Source organism: Cyrtonyx montezumae, unplaced genomic scaffold, assembly GCF_038088225.1.
Source record: "Cyrtonyx montezumae isolate F1298 unplaced genomic scaffold, pur_monq_1.0 scaffold_5, whole genome shotgun sequence".
NCBI classification, from domain to species: domain Eukaryota; kingdom Metazoa; phylum Chordata; class Aves; order Galliformes; family Odontophoridae; genus Cyrtonyx; species Cyrtonyx montezumae.
The window spans coordinates 16,781,503-16,803,284 of record NW_027072056.1 but is presented as its reverse complement, the minus strand read 5'-3'; the positions used below and the strand labels follow the sequence as shown (position 1 = coordinate 16,803,284).

The window sequence follows — 21,782 nt, the reverse complement described above, 5'->3', positions numbered from 1 at the left end:
AATGTTTTGTAATTGGGAAGCATTCATAGTTTGACTCTTCAAATACACTGTGAGTGTACTTAGAACTTTCCATTTCAGTATCTGCTTGCTGAGACCATTCAATGATAAGGAAAATAGCTTTCTTAAGCTGCTTTTCAAAGAGATTTCTGTAGCATAGTCCTTCTAAATATGCATGAAGTGCTAGTGGAAAAGCATTTTTCTAAACCTGCAGTATCCCTTTAGTATTCTGCTGATAAATTTAAAAGTCCAAACTGCAACTACAAAGGAGGGGAAGGAAGGAGAAAAGCAACCCTTTTCCTGCTGAGAGTTACTTTGGAAGCAGTGGATTTGGGAAAATATTCTTGTTCTTAGGCATCTTAAGAACTGAAGTGTGGTAAAAGCAGGTAGTATAGTCATAATAGTGATAATTCAGAAGAAAACATTTCAAAAAAGAAGTACTGAAGAGTAGTGATAGGAGAGTAGTGATTATACTTTATGTACGTATGTACATACATATTGTGTACGTGGTTTTTAGAATAGTAGCCTGGTAGTTTCCTGGCCCTGTGCCTTCAGGGCACCTAGCTAACAGAGGGAGTATAATGGACTGCTGTTTAGAAGTCTGATATTGTCTTTTCTCGTAAGGAATTTTCTCGTAATGGAAATGCTGAATTTACTTGTGCTTAGCTCATAATTTCATTGATGCACTGATTGAGATCTGCATAATATGTGATGACCTTGGAGATAATGCGCTGCTCTGCAGATAATGCATAGTTGAGTGAAAATGTCTGGATGCACAGGAGCAGCTGGAAAATCTGTAGAAAGTAAAGAATCCAGAACATTGTTACAGATACATATTTGTGGCTGGTACTGTAAGAAATGTTTGAAAAACTTTTGTCTGAAATTTCTTCTGCTGTTTGTGTTTAAAATGTTAATGTTTAAATCTCTGATTTTTTTACTCAGGTTTAACTCGTACAAATCATTGCTTGAAAAACTTCAAGTAAAAAATTATCAAAGGACTTAAAGATGCCACCCCGACCATCATCTGGTGAACTATGGGGCATCCACTTGATGCCCCCGAGGATCCTTGTGGAGTGTCTTCTCCCAAATGGAATGATAGTGACTCTAGAATGCCTCCGTGAGGCCACATTACTAACTATCAAACATGAACTTTTTAAAGAAGCAAGAAAATACCCTCTCTATCAGCTCCTTCAAGATGAATCTTCTTACATTTTTGTAAGCGTTACACAAGAAGCAGAAAGAGAAGAGTTTTTTGACGAAACACGGAGACTCTGTGACCTGCGGCTATTTCAACCTTTCCTAAAAGTCATTGAACCAGTAGGTAACAGAGAAGAAAAGATCCTTAATAGAGAAATAGGTGAGATTTTTATCTGTATTTAAACATAGCTAATCTGCTTAGCTGCTTTCTCCTCTTCAAAACTGAAAACAAGAGTCAGTGTGTTTTATTTGTTACTGTTTGCTCTATCTGTCAAAGCTTACATTTGAGAGGAATAGGCAAATCTTTGCCAAAGAGCTAACTTCAGTATTTTTTGGGGTGCTACTGGAGCTCACAAAAAATGTGAAGACCTGTCATTGAGTTGTGAGCAAAGCTGATTCTGGCTCTAATAGTTATCAGTGATCCTGTCAGTTTTAGAGAAAGTGAGGCCCAGCATCTACTCTGATCCACTCAGACATTTTTATTTACTGACTTCAAAGAAGTTTATTACTGATACTGTTCCTCCATTAAGGTTGTTAGCAGTACAAGTGGTAATCTAAGGTTTGCAGGATTTGTAGTGCAAATGAATCACATTTCTGACCTTTTTTTATTATTACTGCATTGTTCTTGAATAACATCAAACAATTCACATATAAAGTGGAAGCCAGTGGTTAAAGCAAGTATTTTAGGTTGTATTTTGCCTTAAACGTCTTTTTTTTTCATGCGGTGTTTGAAGGAATCTTTAGTTTAATTTAGTTATCAGTTGTAATTTTTCATGCTTCTGCAATGTTGTAGGTTTTGCTATTGGCATGCCCATCTGTGAGTTTGACATGGTTAAGGATCCAGAAGTACAAGACTTCAGAAGAAATATTCTTAATGTCTGTAAAGAAGCAGTAGATCTTCGAGATGCCAACGCTCCACATAGTAGAGCATTGTATGTCTGTCCTCCAAATGTAGAGTCTTCACCTGAGCTACCTAAACATATATACAATAAACTAGATAAAGGTAAGATAAATATTTACTGTAGACACAGAATACTTTTCAGTGATTGAAATCAAAAAGCACAACTGGTGACTTAACAAATCACTGTCTTATGTAGAATACTTGATACACTGCAGCAATATCATAACCTTGAGTTATTTCAAAATAATTTGCTTAATAGAGTGTAGGTTCAAAAGGCAAGCAGCAAACCTTTAGAGTTACTTTTTTTTATATCCTAGTAATTTCAAATCTGGAAGTGTAACTTGGCAAATAGAGCTGATTTTTTTTTTTTAAAGGGGTGAAAACAGCTTATTGCCTTTTTTATTTTCTTTGATGCTCAGAATTGTGGAATTAATGCTGAATAACTGACATCTTGAAGCCCTCAAGCATTGAACAGTTACTGCTGTTTTCTTGAAGGCTGAGTAGTCAGTAGTATTTGTCGTATAATGATCTTAACCTCAAGGGGTAGAAGTTTTGAATTTACAGTCGATTCAAGAATAAGATGAGGGCACCTAGTTCCTTGCAGAAGGTATCAGTCTGCTGCTGGAATTGTCTATGTTGTCTGTGTTGTCTTGCAGTAGTAATTCTGTGAGGTTTTGTTTCTTTGGGGTGGGAAGGGGTGATGGTTTGCTTGTGTTGAAAATGGTAAACCTAATGTTATTTCATATGTATTCCAGGGCAAATAATTGTGGTGATATGGGTAATAGTTTCACCTAACAACGATAAGCAGAAGTATACCTTAAAAATCAATCATGACTGTGTGCCTGAGCAAGTTATTGCTGAGGCAATTAGGAAGAAAACACGAAGTATGTTGCTGTCATCTGAACAACTGAAGCTTTGTGTGTTGGAGTACCAGGGCAAGTATATTTTGAAAGTGTGCGGCTGTGATGAATACTTGCTAGAAAAATATCCACTGAGCCAGTATAAGGTGAGTTACATCATGAATTTATTTTGAAATATGCTGAAATAATCCAAATATGTCTGGGAGAAAAGCAATCAGTCTCGTTTATACCGTTGAAAACAAAGGAAGTAAAAATATATTTCTTTAAGGTATTTGGCTTATACATATCTGACTCACATGTGTGTTGTATGTGCTTCAGTATGTGGCCAGGGAAGGTAATTTAAAGTAGAATTTACATCACCCATTCAACTTTTTTAAAATGCAGTTGGAGTTTTGCTCTATCATGAGCCATAAATTGGTGGTAGGTTCTCTGAGAAGTATCTGATGTTTCTGATGGCACGAGATGAATAACATTTGAGTGGGCTGATGCAATGCAAAAAAATTGATCTTATGTTAAGTTATAAAGCAACCATTTCTATTGTGAATCTTCTCCCTTCCTGCTTTAGGGGTTGGGGATAAACAAAAAAGCAAGCTCTCTTGGTTTACTGTTAAGTTACATCAGTAAACTTCTTGATCTTATTAAAGGACAGTGGTAAACTTCCAGTACTGTATTTATCAGTAGAATCTTTCTTGCTGCTATCCGTCCATCTGCGTCTTGGTTCTTTTACTGTTACATCTGTAACAGAACTGATAAGAGCCTCAGAGCAGCTCTCTCTGAAGCAGGCAACAATGTTACCCTGTGTATCTCCTGACAAACTGCTGTTGCATCTTCTCTGGGAAACTTAATATTGTAATAACAGCTTCCATTTGTCCATCCAAAATGGTTGACAATCTGCTCTCCAGAGCAATGGAGGAGAGAAGGGGGGTGGGGGCTTCTGAATATTGGGAAAAGGAACTTAATATTATATAAGTAGTGTAAGAAGGGCAGGCATATGTGAATAATTTTGTACAGTCGTGAGATCAAACGCTAGACCTATTTGATCTAGTGTGGTTTCTTCAGAAGTATCTGGTATGCCTTTCTGTGCTGCAGAAGAGCTTACTAATTACAGTCCACAGCTGAACCCATCTTAACACTTTGTAGTACTGTTGTCAGAATAAATGCTTTCAGTAATCACTCCTGAGCAGATGCAATACAGGCTTAAAGCTTGAGTCTGGCAGGATCAGTGTTGGGCTGAAGCAACTGTGTGTGAACCAAAACCAAACAGTTCTGCACGTTGTCTTTGGCTTTTTCTGACTATAGCTAGGAGTATTAGAAGTGCCTGTACTAGTTCAGTGTGGTAGATTGTAATGGAAGTATGCAAGGCAGAAAATAGCAAACCTGCTTCCAGGAGCAACCCTAATCTGGAACCATTTTTCTTTGCTCTGCGCTGTGCCTGAGCTTAAGAGCCCTATAAGACACGTGTCTTGTCTTTGCCAGCTCTGTTCTGTATCCATTTCAGTCTTCCACTGTTGTAGACATTATTCATACCTCAATCTGTGAAGTGCTACTTGTGTCATTCTCCCCAGTTATGTATTTCAACTGTTGAATGTTGCAACAGAAAAGCACTAGAAGATTTACATAAAGGAATGGATGTGAGCACTTGAGGAATTTTTACTTTGTATATATTTTTCTCGATACTTGTAGGTTTATTACCAAGAGCACATGCTTAGAAAATAGTCTGAATTTTTGTTTTGTTTTCTTGCAGTACATAAGAAGTTGTATAATGCTTGGTCGCATGCCCAATCTGATGCTGATGGCTAAAGAAAGCCTATATACCCAGCTGCCACTGGATACCTTCACAATGCCATCTTACTCCAGACGTATCTCTACAGCTACGCCCTACATGAATGGAGAAGCTACTGCCAAATCCCTCTGGACTATAAACAGTGCTCTCAGAATAAGGATCCTCTGTGCAACCTATGTAAATGTCAACATTAGAGACATTGACAAAGTAAGGCAAATGCTGTATTGCATTATACAAACTTGTCAACAGCTCACTGCTTCCCTCTTTTCCATAATTGCATTGGAAAAGAGGTGTTACTTAACATGTTAGATTAGACCACTTTGTTGCTTAAATTTTAAGTACTCAATTATGACAAATAGAGCTACGTTTTAGAATCTGTGAACTTCTGTGTAAATGAAAAATGCATGAATCATGGTATTTAGTTAAAGGAGCAGTGTAGTTTGCTTCAACTAAGTTTCTAATGGATGTTATCTTCCACATTCTGAACAGTGATTGTGTTCAAGAGTGTTACACAGTAATTGAGAATGCATCTGATGAGAAGGTGCTGGATAATGTGCTGCTGTCTTTTTTTTTTTTTTTTTTAGGAAGAGAGGTATGGGAAGATCAGTGAGAAAAGGAATGTACAGTTTAATCCTGCTGAAGTTGCATAGCAAGTCTCTGCCTTGCTCAGAAATTTCTTTTGATCTTTTTTCTTTCACTGTAGTTCAGCTCATAAAGAGTTGGTCATTCCATTTGTTTCTAGAAGTTCCTTTCAAGTTCATTAGTGTATTTTTAAGAACTATTTTTCCAGTAGCAATGAGGAAAAATATCAAACTTTTTTTTTCTGTAATATACTTACATACTTGTAGAGCATGAATAAATTTGGGTTGAGGAGTGATGGGGCTGTTTTTGGTTTCGCTGGGTTGAGATATATTTGGGTGGTTTTTTTAGACCTAATTGAAATGAAAAAGCAGTGTCTTGTAGTCATAGTGTATGTTGATAGCAATGAGAACTTTGTTTATAGTGGCATTTCATAGATAGTACTAATATTAACATTATTTTCAGATCTACGTTAGAACAGGTATCTACCATGGAGGGGAACCTTTATGTGACAATGTGAATACTCAAAGGGTACCTTGTTCTAATCCCAGGTAAGGTATTAGAGAAACAATTGAGAACCTGACTTTCGGGGCATTGTACATTATAGTACTGAAGAAGTAAAGGCACTGCTTAGCATTATTCAGGTAGATCTCCTTGCTGGTAATACCTTAGCTGGAGAACATTTTCACGTACTCCTGTACTTAGAGATAAAATTAATTCATTCAAATACAAGTATTTTGTCCTGTAATGTTATATGTATACTAGTTTAGTCCCAGTCCTGAACAGGTCTGTTTTACATTTGTGTTCACAATTGCCTCTGAAACTCCTACATAATTACTTGTTAGTACAGTGAAATTAGCATAGTTCTGGGCAATCGAGCTCTGTTTTTTACTCTGGATCTATAGCTGGTGTTCCAGTTGCAGGTTGAGATTCCAGCATCAGCAAGAAGCAATGTAATGTAATGCAATCCACAGACTTGTTCCAGTGTCGTTACAGAGCATGTTCTAAAGCAGATGCACTGATGGGAATCATTTGGCAATGTAGAAGTGACTGCCAGGCCTGGGCAGATTGTTTTCAGGACATCTGACCTTCTGTGAATATTGCCTTAAAATTCATATGAACTTTTAAGTGCTATTAATGTCCAAAAAGGTGTTTTACATGAGCATATATAAGCATACTGAGAAGAAATATCTGAAAGAGATTGAATTTTTGCCATAACTGTGAGTAAGGAGGTGTGAAATGCTAGCATCCACTAGGATTAGATGTGATGTGTGTGTTCAAAAATAAGTCCTGACTTGCATTTTGTCTGCCTTCATGTCTTTGAAGGTTTCAGAGTGTTTTTTGTGAGTATGATTAGTATCATGAGAGAACATATGCTTTTTCTTTTTTTTTTTTTTTTTTTAGGAAAAATAGCTTATCCTTTCTGCTTATCCCACAGATAGTTAAAGTATCTGTTCAAGCATAGCTGTTTTTAAAGGGAAATCTCATTTGATAGATGGTGGAATAATGTGTGATAAATATTCATGTTCTCAAACCATATATATTACATGAAATTAACACAAGGTGAATTAAATTTCATTTGCCAGTTTCTTTATTTATGGGGAAGGGTTTGGGGCAGTTATTTTGAAGAAAATGCTGCTTTTAGTAGCTACAGAAACATGAAAAAATTAATGGTCTTCTCAGAAGCTGTTGCTTCCAGCTGAGAAAATAACTCTGTTTAGCAGTACAGAAGCACAGTTCTGCATGTTGAAAGAAAAGTCCTCCTAGAAGTTCATGAACATATATTCCTCTAGCTCTATGTATGCTCTCATTACTGTGATAATGTTATCTGAGTTATTTCAAAAGTCTTGTCATAGAACTACAGAACAGAGAGCAGAATGTAAATGCTTGTTTTATTTATTATGGTTCAAACTATTTCATAATGGTAGGACTATAAGGTAATGAAATAGGAGAAACAGTGACTGTACACAAGGCTCTGGAGTGCTTAAGGAGTAGCTGCAGTGAGAAATACTTATTTCCTTGTATGGAGTACTGTTTTTTTTATGCCACAACCTTGTGGGACAGCAAACCTGTTTTTCTATAAAAGGAGGAAACCTTTACTTTGACAACTAAATGAGACTTATGTTCCAATTAGTGATACAATAGACAGTTATTTAAAGAGGTAATATGTTTGATTCTGCTGTGATTTTGCAGTTCCTCGAATTTTAATTGTTAGTTGCGTCCTGTTACATTTGGCTATTTAAAATCTACAAAGTTAAGAGTCAGTAGAGTTAAGCAAGCATTTGGAAAGTGTTCAATTGCTGCTAGCAGTTTTGGTTTTCCTTTATTTTTGCAGCTATAGTAGTGTTATTTTGTATCACTGTTGCTTAGGAAACTCATCCGTATATTCTACAGTTCTCAAATTTAGAAAAAGGGTTTGCAATACATAATTTTCTTGCTTAGCTCTGCAAATTGCAGTTATAAACCTCTGTATACGATCAAGTTCTAATTGGGTAATAGTAAAAAGTGCTATTCTGTATTGTGTTTCTTGTGGACAAAAAAAAAAGTGGTCAGACATTAGAAATACTGGATTTCTGTATTACATTTTTATCTTTTGATTTTACTTTTAAGAATTAACGTCTTTTTAGGGATATAACATTGTTTTTAGTATAACAGTTGATTGCATGCAGCTGTCTTACAGTCTCTTTAAACCTGACCTTAATCTGTTTTTTGAATGTTACAGATGGAATGAATGGCTGTTGTATGACATGTACATTCCTGATCTTCCACGTGCTGCTCGGCTCTGCCTTTCTATCTGTTCTGTTAAAGGCCGGAAGGGTGCTAAGGAGGTACATGCTTTATAGCTTTAGTAAACTAGCAAGCAGAGGTTACTCAAGTAAAGTTTGGGAAGATACTTGGCAATTGCTGTTCTGGTAATTAGTCTGAGTGTAATGTTTGATTTGAATATGATTAAAGTAGGAATTTTCCTTATGCATCATTCATTTGTCAGTGTTCTTTTTGTGGTTTAAAATAAGCTTACCCATTCAGCACTAAGTCATATCAGTACTGTGTTGCTGGTCAGAAAGATCAGTGATGGTCTTTTGAAGTCTGAGTACCTTTTAAGTTCTTAAACACATGAGTTATTATTGATTGAGGAAGGACAGTATCTATACTGAGCTTCAAAGTTAATTTTAAAATGAAAAAAAAAATGTGTTGCTTTAATATTTGTGAAAAGATCCCAAACTTTTTTTTTTCAGCAACAATACAACTAATTCTAGCCAGTATCTTTAAATTGTTGCTTGTGTGTGTATTGGAGGTACTGTGTAGGTTTTTTTTTCTCTACAGCCAGGTTTACAAATCTTGAGTTACTTGGGGCACGGGGAAAATGCTACCACATGTTTGCAAGTGTTCTGATATCATTCTGCAAAGCAGTAGCAATTACACTATGTTGGCACAAAGGTTAGGTGTCATTGCAGTTGTACATAAGAAAAAAAAATATTGCTTCAATAACTTTCATTCTGCTAATCTGGGAATATAACAAGTTGCTCTTAGATAAAAATGTTATTTTTCATGAGTCACAGTCAGATATTTGATGTCAGAGATCACGTTTCAGTGGTTCCACAACAAAGTGGTGTGCTAGGTATGTGACTTATCAGAGAAAAGTTGGACCTGAACAAGTGTTGCCAAAAGAAACACAAAGAAAGTAATTTGTGATATAATGATATTTCTATTTGCTCTCATTGCCAGCTCCAATTGCCCAAGCGAGGTGGTATTCATAGTAGCAAGGTTTCACTGTTTTACTGTTAACATACTTCACTGTTTTAACTCCAGTTTTTGTTTCTTTCCTTCTCCATCTTGAACTGCTTGAAAAAGTAGCAAAAGAGACCACTCAAAACATGCCTTTCATTGCTAAATGTAATCTTTATCTTCTTTACTTGACCCACCTGTTTACTATTAGCTGGAGTTTAAAGGTAGGGAAAGCAGCCTGGTGTTTATTTTGTTATCTCAGAATTACTTGGTTTTGATAACAACTCTGTACTGCACAGATGGAAATCAGAAATGTTCAGTTGGGATAGACCTACTAAGAGAAGTTAGAGCTGGGCTGAATCCCTACTTTTTTTAATCTAGTGTTTTTCTTTTTGAAAATGTGCTGTGCAGTAATTAAAAGATGAAACTAAAAGAATCATCTTTTAACCTCTTTAAGGAGCACTGTCCATTGGCTTGGGGGAACATAAACATGTTTGACTACACAGACACTCTTGTATCTGGAAAAATGGCTTTGAATCTCTGGGCAGTACCCCACGGACTGGAGGATTTGTTGAATCCTATTGGTGTTACTGGATCAAATCCAAATAAGGTAAGTACGTGCATGTGAACATAATGTGATCAGGAATGCATATTCAAAGTGTGCTGTATTCTAATTAGTATAATTCAACAGGAGTAATCTAAATTCCCTTTGTGTAGGAAACGCCATGTTTAGAGCTGGAATTTGATTGGTTTAGCAATCCTGTTAAGTTTCCAGATATGACAGTGATTGAAGAACATGCCAATTGGACTATCTCACGTGAACTGGGCTTTAACTACAGCTATGCAGGACTGGTAAGAAAAACTTGCTTGCTGAGAATAGCTGCTAAAATATCTAATTGTTTGCTGGCTTGTTTTTGTTTTTCAGCATGCTAGTGATAGATTATCTTAATCCATTAGTGAGTCACACTTACAAGAGCAACTGTCTTACTGTGCAAAATAGCGTATTTCTTACATATTTAAATAACTGATTCAGGTGTCTGAACTACTTAGTTTAACTTCTGAGAAGCTGTAATTCTCATTCAGTGACACTGTTTTTCTTCACTACAATTGTTTATAGGGTTTCTTGTGAAACATGAAGGTGCTTATATCTTTTTATTGGTTGTTGAATGGGCTAGGTATGATCGTAAATACTGTGAATTGTAAAGGAATTAATTGGTTGCTTACCACATAAATAGTTCTTAATTTTTTGTGATGAAAATCTGTGTTGAATATCCCCTTTTCGTTGGGGTTTGAAGCTTGCTTGAAATCACATTTTGGATTAATAAAAAGGAAGAAAAAGTAGTAAAGCAAAAAATGCATTTAAACATAAGGCTGTGAAATGAGTTGATGTGTTTTACATTTTCTTCTGGAGAATAATTTAAAGGCTCAGGACTTTTCCCAAGACTGCTTTGTGGTCTGCGTGAAGAATTCTCAGGGTGGGAAGTTCTGTGGTGTCAGTAAGACTTCAGTTGGGAATTTGGATGATGGTTACAAAAGGCCCCTCAGAGAGCATCTTAAGCGAAGGGCTGATACTGTATGGGAAATCCATCTCAGACTGATGTTATCTACTTGTGGCATATGTTTATATTGACTGAGCAGTGCTGTAGAGATCTTGATAAGCTTTTAAGGACAGCTGTCTCCTTGGCAAATATTCCTTTGCTGTAACAGCCAATTAACTAGGCTTTGATATGCTCAGGTTTTTGTTTTGTTCTGTGTGTAAGCAGAACCTGAAAACACTGAGGAGACTAAGCCTGTGATATGGTGATCAGCTTGCACTTCACATTAAAAACATACTTAAGGTAGATAAGGTCTCACATTTCTACATTGACTTTTGTAATAAATCCATATGATATTTTTTTAGGCTAGACACATTGAAAAAACTTTTTATAAAAGCTGTGCAGATGCCTCTTTTCCAAAGTACGAGTTCAATCAGCTGAAAATTGCCATCAAAGCTGGCAGATAAAGACCAGCTCATTCTTGCCTTGTATATTTTTAACATGTTTACCAGAAATTGCTTAGGGAAAAATGCAGGACAAGAGATTAAATACTGTGTTTTTTCTCTCTGTTCTTGAAGTGTTCTATAATTTAGGCATTTTTAATATTAATAGAATTGGTATTCTTCCTTTTTTTGTAGAAGCCAGTATTGTACAAAGGTCAAAATGAGTTTAATTTCAACTGTTCAATCTGCACATAATTTTTGTAATAGCTTCATCTTAAGTTTCAAACTTGTCTGTTAAAGTTATATATCAAACATAGTAATGCAGTCTAATTTTTTTGCCTTGTAGTTGATTCTGTAATGGAGACATTACAGGCTGCATCATTTCATATGTTGCCTTGCAAAAAAAAAATATGAACTAAGAAATGGGAGATGCAAAAAATAACTGAACTTGACTTGTGAGCTATGAATGATTTAAGTTGTGGTATCAATGTCTCTGTGATTGGTCTGAGCTGGCTCTAATAGGAGGAATGAAAGTGATTTCAGCATGTATTAGTTCTGCTCTTTAGGGGATATTGTACACTAGTTCTGGCTTAGGGGATATTGTACACTAGTTCTGGCTTAGGGAATATTGTACACTAGTTCTGGCTTAGGGAATATTGTACACTAGTTCTGGCTTAGGGAATATTGTACACTAGTTCTGGCTTAGGGAATATTGTACACTAGTTCTAATTTTTTCTGAACATACTGTTATTTAAGCTTTCCTACAGTGTCCTTTACTTACTCAATTTCGTCCTCCCGTACTCTGCTGTTTCAATTCTGATTCTTTCAGCCCTTTCAGCAGTTCTTAGAAATCTCAAAACTGGAGACAGAAGTGACCTGTTTTGTTTTGTGCCACACTAGGCTGTTTCTGTTCATCAGATGCCAACTTCTACTATTTCTTCTCAAACCTGACTGTGAAATGTATTCCTTTTCCCAGCAGTGAATAAAAGCAGTTGTAGAAATGAAAGGTGCAGTCTTCAATTTCTCTATTTTAAACTTGGAAGTCCTCACTTAAATAGAAGGAAACAACAAGGTGGTACTACATGTCATAGAAGTGTACCTATGCTGTAAAAGTACTTCTTGTACATTGTATGACAATAGAAAGAGATGTGCGGAGGGTTAAAGGACTACTTTCTCTCTACAGAGTAACAGAATAGCTAGAGATAATGAATTAAGAGAAAGTGACAAGGAGCAACTGCGAGCCATATGTACACGAGATCCTTTGTCTGAAATCACTGAGCAAGAGAAGGACTTCCTCTGGAGCCACAGGTATTGGGGAAAAACAAAAATAAATCTACAAAACAAAAATGATACTTCGTACGAACAAACTTTTTTCTCTTTTTCAGACATTATTGTGTAAATACCCCAGAAATTCTTCCCAAATTACTTCTGTCTGTTAAATGGAATTCTAGAGATGAAGTGGCTCAGGTAACAAATATCACTGAAGAAGCTTTAAGTTTTGAAGAAGTTTTAAAATATGTTCTTACAAGAAAACATTCAGAAGTTGTGTGTACGACAAGTTATCTGTGTTCATTCAACATGAGTTGTTGCTGTAACTAGTTATCTGTCTGTATTTGTAGTATACAGTCCATTTGCCTGGTCTTGGAAAGGTCTGTTCTCACCCTAAAGCTCAGTCTGAGTCTTAGCTTTCTCTCTGGTGGCATTACTTGAATCCCTGTTATGTTACTAATTATTATTTAAATGTGAGATTTTGTTTTATTCCTATATAGTGGATAAAATAAGTCAACTGGCACTAATGCCAGGTTGTTTTTTAGAAGGGAATGGCAAGTAAACAGTTGGTATTCAGCAGCATCTTGTGTGAGTGTACTTTCTACTGGGTGTGTATTACAATGTCTTCCAATTACAATGCATTCAATGTGAATGTGTAATGTGCTTGGACTTACTGTCCACAGATGTATTGTTTGGTAAAAGATTGGCCTCCAATCAAGCCAGAGCAAGCAATGGAGCTTTTGGATTGTAATTATCCAGATCCAATGGTGCGAGCTTTTGCAGTTCGGTGTCTAGAGAAGTACTTAACAGATGACAAACTGTCTCAGTACTTAATCCAGCTAGTACAGGTATGTAACATTTTGGTATTCTTGGTGCCTTATGTATATTTGATAATTATACAAGTTTAAAACACAAGGAAGGTTAAGACAACATGAAAAAAGCCATAAGAATTCTGGTTTCACTGCAGATTACATTAGGAGGAGCTCTGAAAGATGAAATAGAGCACTTGAGAAAACTGTGGTTTCTGGTGTTCGTATGAAATATCAGAATTCCTCAGAGGTGCAGAACTGTTCTACCAACTGGAACAGGCAGCTGTTTCGCTTATCTTGCATATGGTAAAGCACAAGCAGAAGCATCTATTTTAAAATGTTGAGTGTGCTGAAGCTAAAATGTTTGGTAATGGTAGGAAAAGCATCAGATGGTTAAGTTTCTGAAATAAAAACAGTCTATGCGCTCTGTTAGCAGATATTCTTCAAATGCTAAAACACGTATTAAAATACCAAGATCAGGCAGTCTGAAAAAATTTTTATATCAAACTTGAATTGTGTTTTATTTATCTGTCCTAATCTATATGCTGTTTATCAGAATAACTGCGGTTGATTTTTCAAATTTTCTCCTTGTCCTTAACTAGGTTCTGAAATACGAGCAGTACTTAGATAATCAACTCGTGAGATTTTTACTCAAGAAGGCACTGACCAATCAACGGATAGGACACTTCTTCTTTTGGCATTTAAAGTAAGCTTAATATCACGCATAGCAGCGATGGGACTCTTATGAGCTTAAAACAAAATAAAATTGCTCCAAAGGGTTGAAATGATACATAACTCTTCTTGGGAAATATTACTACTTGACAAATACAAAGCAGGCTTTCTTTTACGAGCTTGAATGCATAGTTGGATAATAGAATGCATTCCTTGCAGTTTTAAAAAGCTAATTAGTAATACGTGATGGATCTTGTATCTATATGCTTGGCTTAGTTTTGCTTTTTCCTTCTAATAGTGATTATTCTAAAAGCAGAGGAGTCTAAGATCGCTGGAAGCTTCCTGTATTATTAGCTGCTTACAATTTATGACTTTTGTGCTTGGAATGTTGTTATATGCTAGATCCTCCCACCAGTCTTTCCTAGCAGTTTTTGTTTTTTTTTTTTCCAAAACTGAGCTACTTTTGAAATTAAGCCAGAAAGCTGTGGAAAAATGTATGTTAAAAATCCCTATCTATGCAGACTTGTCTTTAGAAGGCTGTAGCACCTTTACGCTTTTACAAATAGCTGAGGCTTAAAGCAAGCCACAGAAATAGACCAGATAAATTTTTGAAAAATTATAGTTTATAAATGCTTATTAAAGACTACTTCCTCTCTGTGTAGGTCTGAAATGCACAATAAAACTGTAAGTCAGAGGTTTGGTTTACTTCTGGAGTCCTATTGCCGAGCGTGTGGGATGTACCTAAAGCACCTGAGCAGGCAGGTGGAAGCAATGGAGAAGTTGATCAACCTCACAGATATTCTCAAGCAGGAAAAGAAAGATGAGACACAGAAGGTATTTTAAGCTGTCCATGCACCAGAACTTTTGCTATCTAGTCATAGGAATTACTAGAACTGTTTCACTGGATTAACTAGAAACGTGTTTATACTACTAAATTTAATAGGTACTGTCTTGAAAGCTGTAGTATTTTGTGTGTGTTTTGCCATTGTCTGTCTCTTAAGGTAATACAGCCTGAGTTGAGGGCTTTGGTTTGTGTAACCTGTGACTAAGTGGAGTTGCTGATGGTATACAAAGCCATACCAAGCTGAAACCTGATGCTTATCTTCATGTACATTTAGTCAGTGTTCTTACAACCTGAATGTAATTATTTTTCAGGTGCAGATGAAGTTTCTTGTTGAACAAATGAGACGTCCAGATTTTATGGATGCTTTACAAGGCTTTATTTCTCCTCTTAATCCTGCTCATCAACTGGGAAATCTTCGGTATTGTCTTCAGTTCTGAAATGTGTCTAGATAACTAAGTAAATGCTTAGGAATGTTAGCATTAACAACATTACAGTTAAATGTTAACCTACTAAATACTGGATTTATTTAAGTTAACTGAATAAAATGTGTTGCAGAGTAATTTATAGAGAGTGAAGTACTTTCAGTGTGATGATTTAATAAATTAGAGAACAACATGATAGTTTGCTGTTCCTGTTGGGTGATGGGAACTGTGGCCCTTTTTCCATGCGTAAGGAACTCACACTGCCAAAGGAAAAATTCCAGTGTAGCTAGCTCTTCACATGTGGTTAGCCAATGATTAGCACTGCAGTTACTAATGTAAATTTCAGGATGAAAACAGTGGTTGTCTGTTACCAGTGCATACTTAATTTGAAACTAGTTCAAATTGTTTGAAGAAAATGGAGAGTGTAGTAATATTATGGAAACACAATGTGAGAATTCAGATATGCCTTTTTCATACATCTTTTTTCTTTTTCATAGGCTTGAGGAGTGCAGAATAATGTCATCTGCAAAAAGGCCCCTGTGGTTGAACTGGGAAAATCCAGATATTATGTCTGAATTGCTATTTCAGAACAATGAGATAATCTTTAAAAATGGAGATGGTAAGGTTCACATGACAATTCCACTGTTATGTTTTAATATATATTTTTAAACAGCTTTAAAATCACCACCACAAGTTTACATTCATTGTCACCTGCCTAAACGCTGTTCTTTTCAGAGAACAAAACTTTAATCCATACAAACCTATTTATTTTAGAAATGCTTTTGAGTGATAAATTGAAATAAGATGTGACAGTATTGTGTTATGAAACTTGCAGTCTTATCAATTTGATTATTCCAGACTTGCGTCAAGACATGCTGACACTTCAGATAATTAGAATTATGGAAAACATCTGGCAAAATCAGGGTCTTGATCTTCGGTAAGCATTAGAGATCATTCTTGAGCAGTACTGTTCCTAATGGTTTGTGTGTTGGTTTGTCACTGGCAATTACTTCTCTGCTACCCAAAGATACTAAAATGCAATAAATAGGCATGCTTGTGTATTTTAAGAGGTTTTTTTATAGCTTTCAGTTAGCTAAGCAACTGGATTCTGTAAAGTAACAATCCCACTTGAAAAATGTTTGTCTCATTCAAGTTGTGAAGGATCTGCATACCAGGAATGGCTACCAGGCATCACACACAAACAAGCCTCCACAGTCTGCTGTGGTATCTGTAGCATGTTTGGCAACATGTTCAAAGCTTGTAGTCTTCAGCAAATAAACAACTTGTAATCCAGAGCAGAGATGCTCACCTCCATGGCAAAAACAGCAGTCAGTTCTGCTTCTAGTTACTCACTGTTCTGGTGTTCTACAGTTTCTCAGGTTTAAATCTTGCTGATTTGTGGTTCTATTGTTTATCACAAAAAGACTTTGCTCCAGTGTAGCTGGAAGGCTGTTTTCCTCTATTGGTTAGACACTTCTGCCCCCAAAAGGAAAGAAAGTTCAGGACAGAATAGGGCTTTCCTTAGAAGCAGGAGCCTCTCCAAAGTCTTTTGAGAGAGTGTTGAACTGTTTCTTTCAGTATTTGAATAAAAGACTGCTTTGACTTCTCAGAACAAATGTTTAAAATGTTTAAAAATGAGGGTAGGGGCAGAGAACTGGGGGGGAGGGAAGGTAAGAAATAATTTCTTCTAGTTGTAATGAGAAAAATGGGTTACTGAACCTATCCTTTGAGTTTCACTTGCAGATGACAGAATAATTTATGAACTTTAAAGACTGCATGAGTAAATGGCCTTGTGGCTATAGTTAGTCCATTAACATCGGATAAATAATAATGTTGCTGAATGTAGATTCCAATTTCAATCTTGTATTATGTTCAGGCACTACTTGAAAACTCATTTTGAACGTTCCATGCTGGCAACACGGTGTATTACCTGCTACTTCTTCATAGGAATTCATATGTCCTAAAGTTCACTTTTTGAATGCTTAGATCCTGATTCCAGTATTTCAGTTTTAGTATAGTTGAACAAATACTGTTAAACTATGCAGGATGCCTTCTTAAGGGGCTTCTCTAATGGATTCCCAAGCTTCCAAAAATGCATTAATAAAAGTTGTAAGGGAAAATTTTATCCTGATAAAAAACTAAGGAGCAGAACTGGTGGATATGGTGGTTAGCATGTTACAAGACTGATGTTTGGTATGCTTTTTTTTCACAGAACCAATGACAATATACAATACACCTGTAAAACATTAAATCAGATTTTCAGTCAGTAACATAACACTTTCCTAGTCAAGATCGTAAAACAATGCCTTTTGCTTGCTGTCTTAATGTGTTTGTTTTAAAACAAAACAAAAAACACCCGCAACCTTTTCTTACAGGATGTTGCCTTATGGTTGTTTGTCTATTGGTGACTGCGTGGGACTCATTGAGGTAGTAAGAAGTTCTCATACAATCATGCAGATTCAGTGTAAAGGAGGCTTAAAGGGAGCACTGCAGTTCAACAGCCATACGTTGCACCAGTGGCTCAAGGACAAGAACAAAGGAGAAATGTGAGATTTCTTGTTGCTGGGTTTTCCTTGTTCACTTTCACTTTTTGATGGAAACTGTAGCTCTTCCAAGTTGAAAGCTCATGCCTGTCTTCAGAAGAAAGACAATCATTTTAAATAGCCTAATTGTTCCGTGTGCTTAACTATGAGTACTTCTATTTCCAGTATGCTGGATTTTTTTTCCCTTACTTCAGAAAAGTCTAGAATCTCTACTTCGTTGAGTAAGAATAGTAAAATTGGTTCTTACCTTCTAATACAAAATTGTCTATTTAAGATGTCTGTAGCAAAATGTTTTTCTTGTTTCCCATAGGTATGATGCAGCTATTGACTTGTTTACACGCTCTTGTGCCGGCTACTGTGTTGCTACCTTTATACTGGGCATTGGTGATCGCCACAACAGTAACATCATGGTGAAAGATGATGGACAAGTAAGATCTACTTGATCTATTTTGCCTAATATAGCCTTTAAATTTGGTGAGAGTTTGTTAAAAATAAAAATAAAAATTTGAACCATGAGGAATAAGCAATTCTACAGTTATGTCCTTTAAACAAGGAGTTACTAATATTAAAATACCCTTCTGTCTTTCCAAGCTGTTTCATATTGACTTTGGCCACTTTCTTGACCACAAGAAGAAGAAATTTGGCTACAAAAGAGAGCGTGTGCCCTTTGTCTTAACACAGGACTTTTTAATAGTAATAAGTAAAGGAGCCCAAGAATGTACCAAAACAAGGGAGTTTGAAAGGTAAGTACTTTTCCTATAAGCATTTAAGTTCCCGAGTACTTTATACATAAAATGCAAATTAATACTGGTGACCTTTAATTTTTGACTGAAAAGTGGTGTTTCACATAAACAGATACTTCTCAGCGCTGTAACAGAGCAAATGTTCCTGTACTCAGTGCATTCTGAAGAGTAGCTAAGGATGAACAGTTACTTCATAAAAGTGTGGGACAGAAGTCTCACTGACGATAACCAGGGAGGCGCTGTTTGCAGCAGTAGATCAGGAAACTTGCTTTATGATCTGAAATGTCAGTACAGATAAGTAAAATGGCTCTGTGTACCCCCTTAGACTTGTGGAATGCTTGCTGAAATTGAGAATCAAGGCTATCGTGTAATTGGCTATTGTCAGCCTGACCACTAAGTCTTAAAGCAATTAAAATAATCTAAGTAGGAAGATAAGGATATCTTTCTTAACATTTGATGGGTTTTGTTATACTAAAAATGTCTACCTTTTGTCTGTATATATAGTTGCTTGAAAAATTGTTTAGAGTTGAAAAAGAAATGCATCTAAAAAGGCAATAGTACTGAGTGTTGTCTTTTTGTGGGTGTGGTTTCTTTTCTCTCTTCTAGGTTTCAAGAGATGTGTTATAAGGCTTATCTAGCAATTCGGCAGCATGCCAATCTGTTCATAAATCTCTTCTCCATGATGCTTGGCTCAGGAATGCCAGAACTGCAGTCCTTTGACGATATTGCATACATTCGAAAGACCCTTGCATTGGACAAAACTGAGCAGGAAGCTCTCGAGTACTTCATGAAACAAATGAATGATGCTCACCATGGTGGCTGGACAACAAAAATGGACTGGATCTTTCACACAATAAAGCAACATGCTTTGAACTGAAATGAAAGCGAAGAAAATGAGAACTAATAACCCGCTTTGTGGGTACTACACTGTTAATACCTGTTAGCAGCAAAGACTGGTTGCATAGGAATTGCACAAACCACGAATGATATTAGAACTTATGGCAAGAAAAGAGATGAACTGTTCAGACAACTGTTGAAAAACAATGTAAAACAGGGTTTCAGATAGCACTAAAATCGTACACTTCAAAAATTAAGCTTTAGTATGATGTGTGACTTCATGTTATGCCTTAAGCCCAAAAAGGTAAACTTGAAAGATTGTTTCCTTTTTTCATTGGATAGGATAAATTAGAAGGAAAAAGAAAATAGTGCCAGCATGAATATAGAGTCCATCACATATTACCTTAGGTCTGGTACAGCTGGTAGAGACTGCTGGACTGAGAAGCATTGAACGAAAGTTGAAGTGGTAGTTATTATTTAAATGCAGTGTTGTTTGAAGGGAAGAAGTTTAAGCTCAAAGATCTAAAAACAGCGAGAGGACAGTGCCTTTTAAATGTGCTCAGAGGCATTAACATACATGGGATTTAGATGACCCTTTGATTTCTGGGTCTGTCATCTGCACAGTTTCAGCAAGCAGTAGGAAATAGGCCCATTCAGTATGGTGTTTCTCCTGCTCAGTATTTCTAGGGGTGCAATTCATACCTTCACAAAGAAACTTTTTTTTTTTATCATCCCCCAGAACTGATTAACCTGGAAACTGAATGGTCAGAATTGGGTTTAGTGCAACAAAGAGTTGTAGTGTTCATCTTAGGTTTACTTTAATCTAACTTGAACTGAATAGATTTTTTTCATACATGTTTTCCAGAACCTAAAAAAAGGTGAGTTATTAAAATTATTGAAAGATTATTTTTTTATAAAGGCTATTTATATAATAGGAACTATTATTAATATATATCTTTATTTACATGATTTGTCCAATATTCATTCTTTTAATTTTGCAGCCCAGTTCTATCTGTCCAAGACTCCCATTTCCCTTAATGTCACTGAAGGTGACCAGTTATAGGACCAAATTCAACCCTGGTGAAAGAGGACACAAGTGCCATCGAAGTGGTGGGAGACACACCCACTAATGCCAGAGGTGAACTTGGCCTAAGACTCTTTTAAAAATAAAATAAAAATTGGGACAGTATTCTTCATGTTACTGAAGTGATATGCTGGCTATTCAAGGAACGTATGTTTAAACCCTCAACTTTTGGGTCCATCATTTCTCCTCTTTCTTCCTCCGCTCTGGAAGTGGTTGTTTAATCCAGTAACTGATACATCAGAAATAGCTGTTCAGATTTTCAATATGATCAATAATAAGCAGTTCAACATGCAGCAGATGTTGTTGGCTAGCTCAAAGCATGTGGAGTTACCAAACATTTTATAGCTTTGTCTGTTTTGTGTGTGTGTAATATATATTTGTAAATCTAGTTGTTGTCCTCCAACACAATTATGATGCGTGCAATCAATTAAATTGGCACCACTTTTTGAAACTGTCCAGAGTAAAAAGGATGTCAGATTGCCCTCATGCACAACTTCAGGTAGGACTGTTTTTCTAACTACAAAAAATTTTTTTTTTTAATTTGTGAAACCCATGATTCTGAGGGTGATGTTCACCCTAACATTTTGAGCTTGCTAGATTGGCAGCACTTGAAGTGAATTCCAAAGGTCTGGGGCTTTTGGGGATTCAACTCGTTCACTTCCAAACACACACCGAGGTGCCACTCCAAAAGTGCAATACCACATGTAATATAAAATATGCTGACAGCTGGTGTTAGATTAGAAAATAAGTATATAAATAAACTGTACTTTGTGCAGGCTGTACTGATGAGGTAATGAGTGGTTGGCTTAATTTAGCAAATTGTAATATGTTAAAAATGTGCAATCAATTACGTTATGAAAGACTTTGGGGATTGTAAAGCCAGGTCTTTGGTCTTAGAAGATCTTTCTGTAGTCAAGCTATTACAGCTGATTACTGTACACATAGATACTTGACAGTGTTGTGGGGGGAAAAGCTGTTTTTGTGAAAACTACAGAAGTTCCAAGAATAGTGTGGGAAATGTGAAGTTTTATCTCCTTAGTTCTACGAAACCATTTGGAGTAGTCCAACATAACTTCCCATTATTCTTTATTGACTGTTACATATTCCTTTTTGTTCATATGAATATTTTTACTCCTGCTAACCTTGTTCTTACTCTTTAGAGCAAAATTACCTTTGTACATATTACTTTGCAGTCAACACTAATGGTGTAGCTCCTTGAAAACATGGCTTTGTTTCAATGGGTTTAAATTGTTTCATTTGCAAAATCTGAAACCCTGTTGGCTATAACTCTTAATTTAACAGTAAAATTGTTGCACAAATGCCACATTAGGTGCTATATTACATTATTTATCTATTAATGAAACAATGTTTTACCTTTTTTATATGAGGATGGTTGGACTTTTCCAACCAGGATGGAAAGATAAAGTCAAATCTCTTGCATCCTGTGAGCCCACCTTCTTTTGTACTTTACCCCTTCTTAACCACATACTTTGTGTAAATATGGGTATAAATGTCTTTCAGTTCAAGCATACAGTGTC

The 21,782-nt window shown here is 36.1% G+C and overlaps 1 protein-coding gene across 6 annotated transcripts in view; it reads left to right on the top strand.

Annotated features, from left to right (window-relative positions):
* PIK3CA (phosphatidylinositol-4,5-bisphosphate 3-kinase catalytic subunit alpha) overlaps positions 1-20,737 on the top strand; it is a 34,250-nt gene extending 13,513 nt beyond the window's left edge. For 4 of the 6 annotated variants that reach the window (XM_065748353.1, XM_065748354.1, XM_065748352.1 and 1 more), the window contains exons 2-21: positions 940-1,354; positions 1,988-2,197; positions 2,851-3,101; positions 4,700-4,945; positions 5,783-5,868; positions 8,040-8,145; positions 9,501-9,653; positions 9,761-9,895; positions 12,205-12,329; positions 12,407-12,488; positions 12,974-13,138; positions 13,702-13,805; positions 14,434-14,605; positions 14,927-15,033; positions 15,535-15,656; positions 15,896-15,974; positions 17,413-17,583; positions 17,891-18,008; positions 18,172-18,323; positions 18,930-20,737. In XM_065748353.1, the coding sequence (XP_065604425.1) occupies positions 1,003-1,354; positions 1,988-2,197; positions 2,851-3,101; positions 4,700-4,945; positions 5,783-5,868; positions 8,040-8,145; positions 9,501-9,653; positions 9,761-9,895; positions 12,205-12,329; positions 12,407-12,488; positions 12,974-13,138; positions 13,702-13,805; positions 14,434-14,605; positions 14,927-15,033; positions 15,535-15,656; positions 15,896-15,974; positions 17,413-17,583; positions 17,891-18,008; positions 18,172-18,323; positions 18,930-19,200 (3,207 nt within the window). In that variant the 5' untranslated portion in view covers positions 940-1,002 and the 3' untranslated portion in view covers positions 19,201-20,737. The remainder of the gene's footprint in view (positions 1-939; positions 1,355-1,987; positions 2,198-2,850; positions 3,102-4,699; positions 4,946-5,782; positions 5,869-8,039; positions 8,146-9,500; positions 9,654-9,760; positions 9,896-12,204; positions 12,330-12,406; positions 12,489-12,973; positions 13,139-13,701; positions 13,806-14,433; positions 14,606-14,926; positions 15,034-15,534; positions 15,657-15,895; positions 15,975-17,412; positions 17,584-17,890; positions 18,009-18,171; positions 18,324-18,929) is intronic. The other 2 variants (XR_010622925.1, XR_010622924.1) reach the window with 2 other exon arrangements.
* The last annotated feature ends 1,045 nt before the right edge of the window (positions 20,738-21,782 follow it).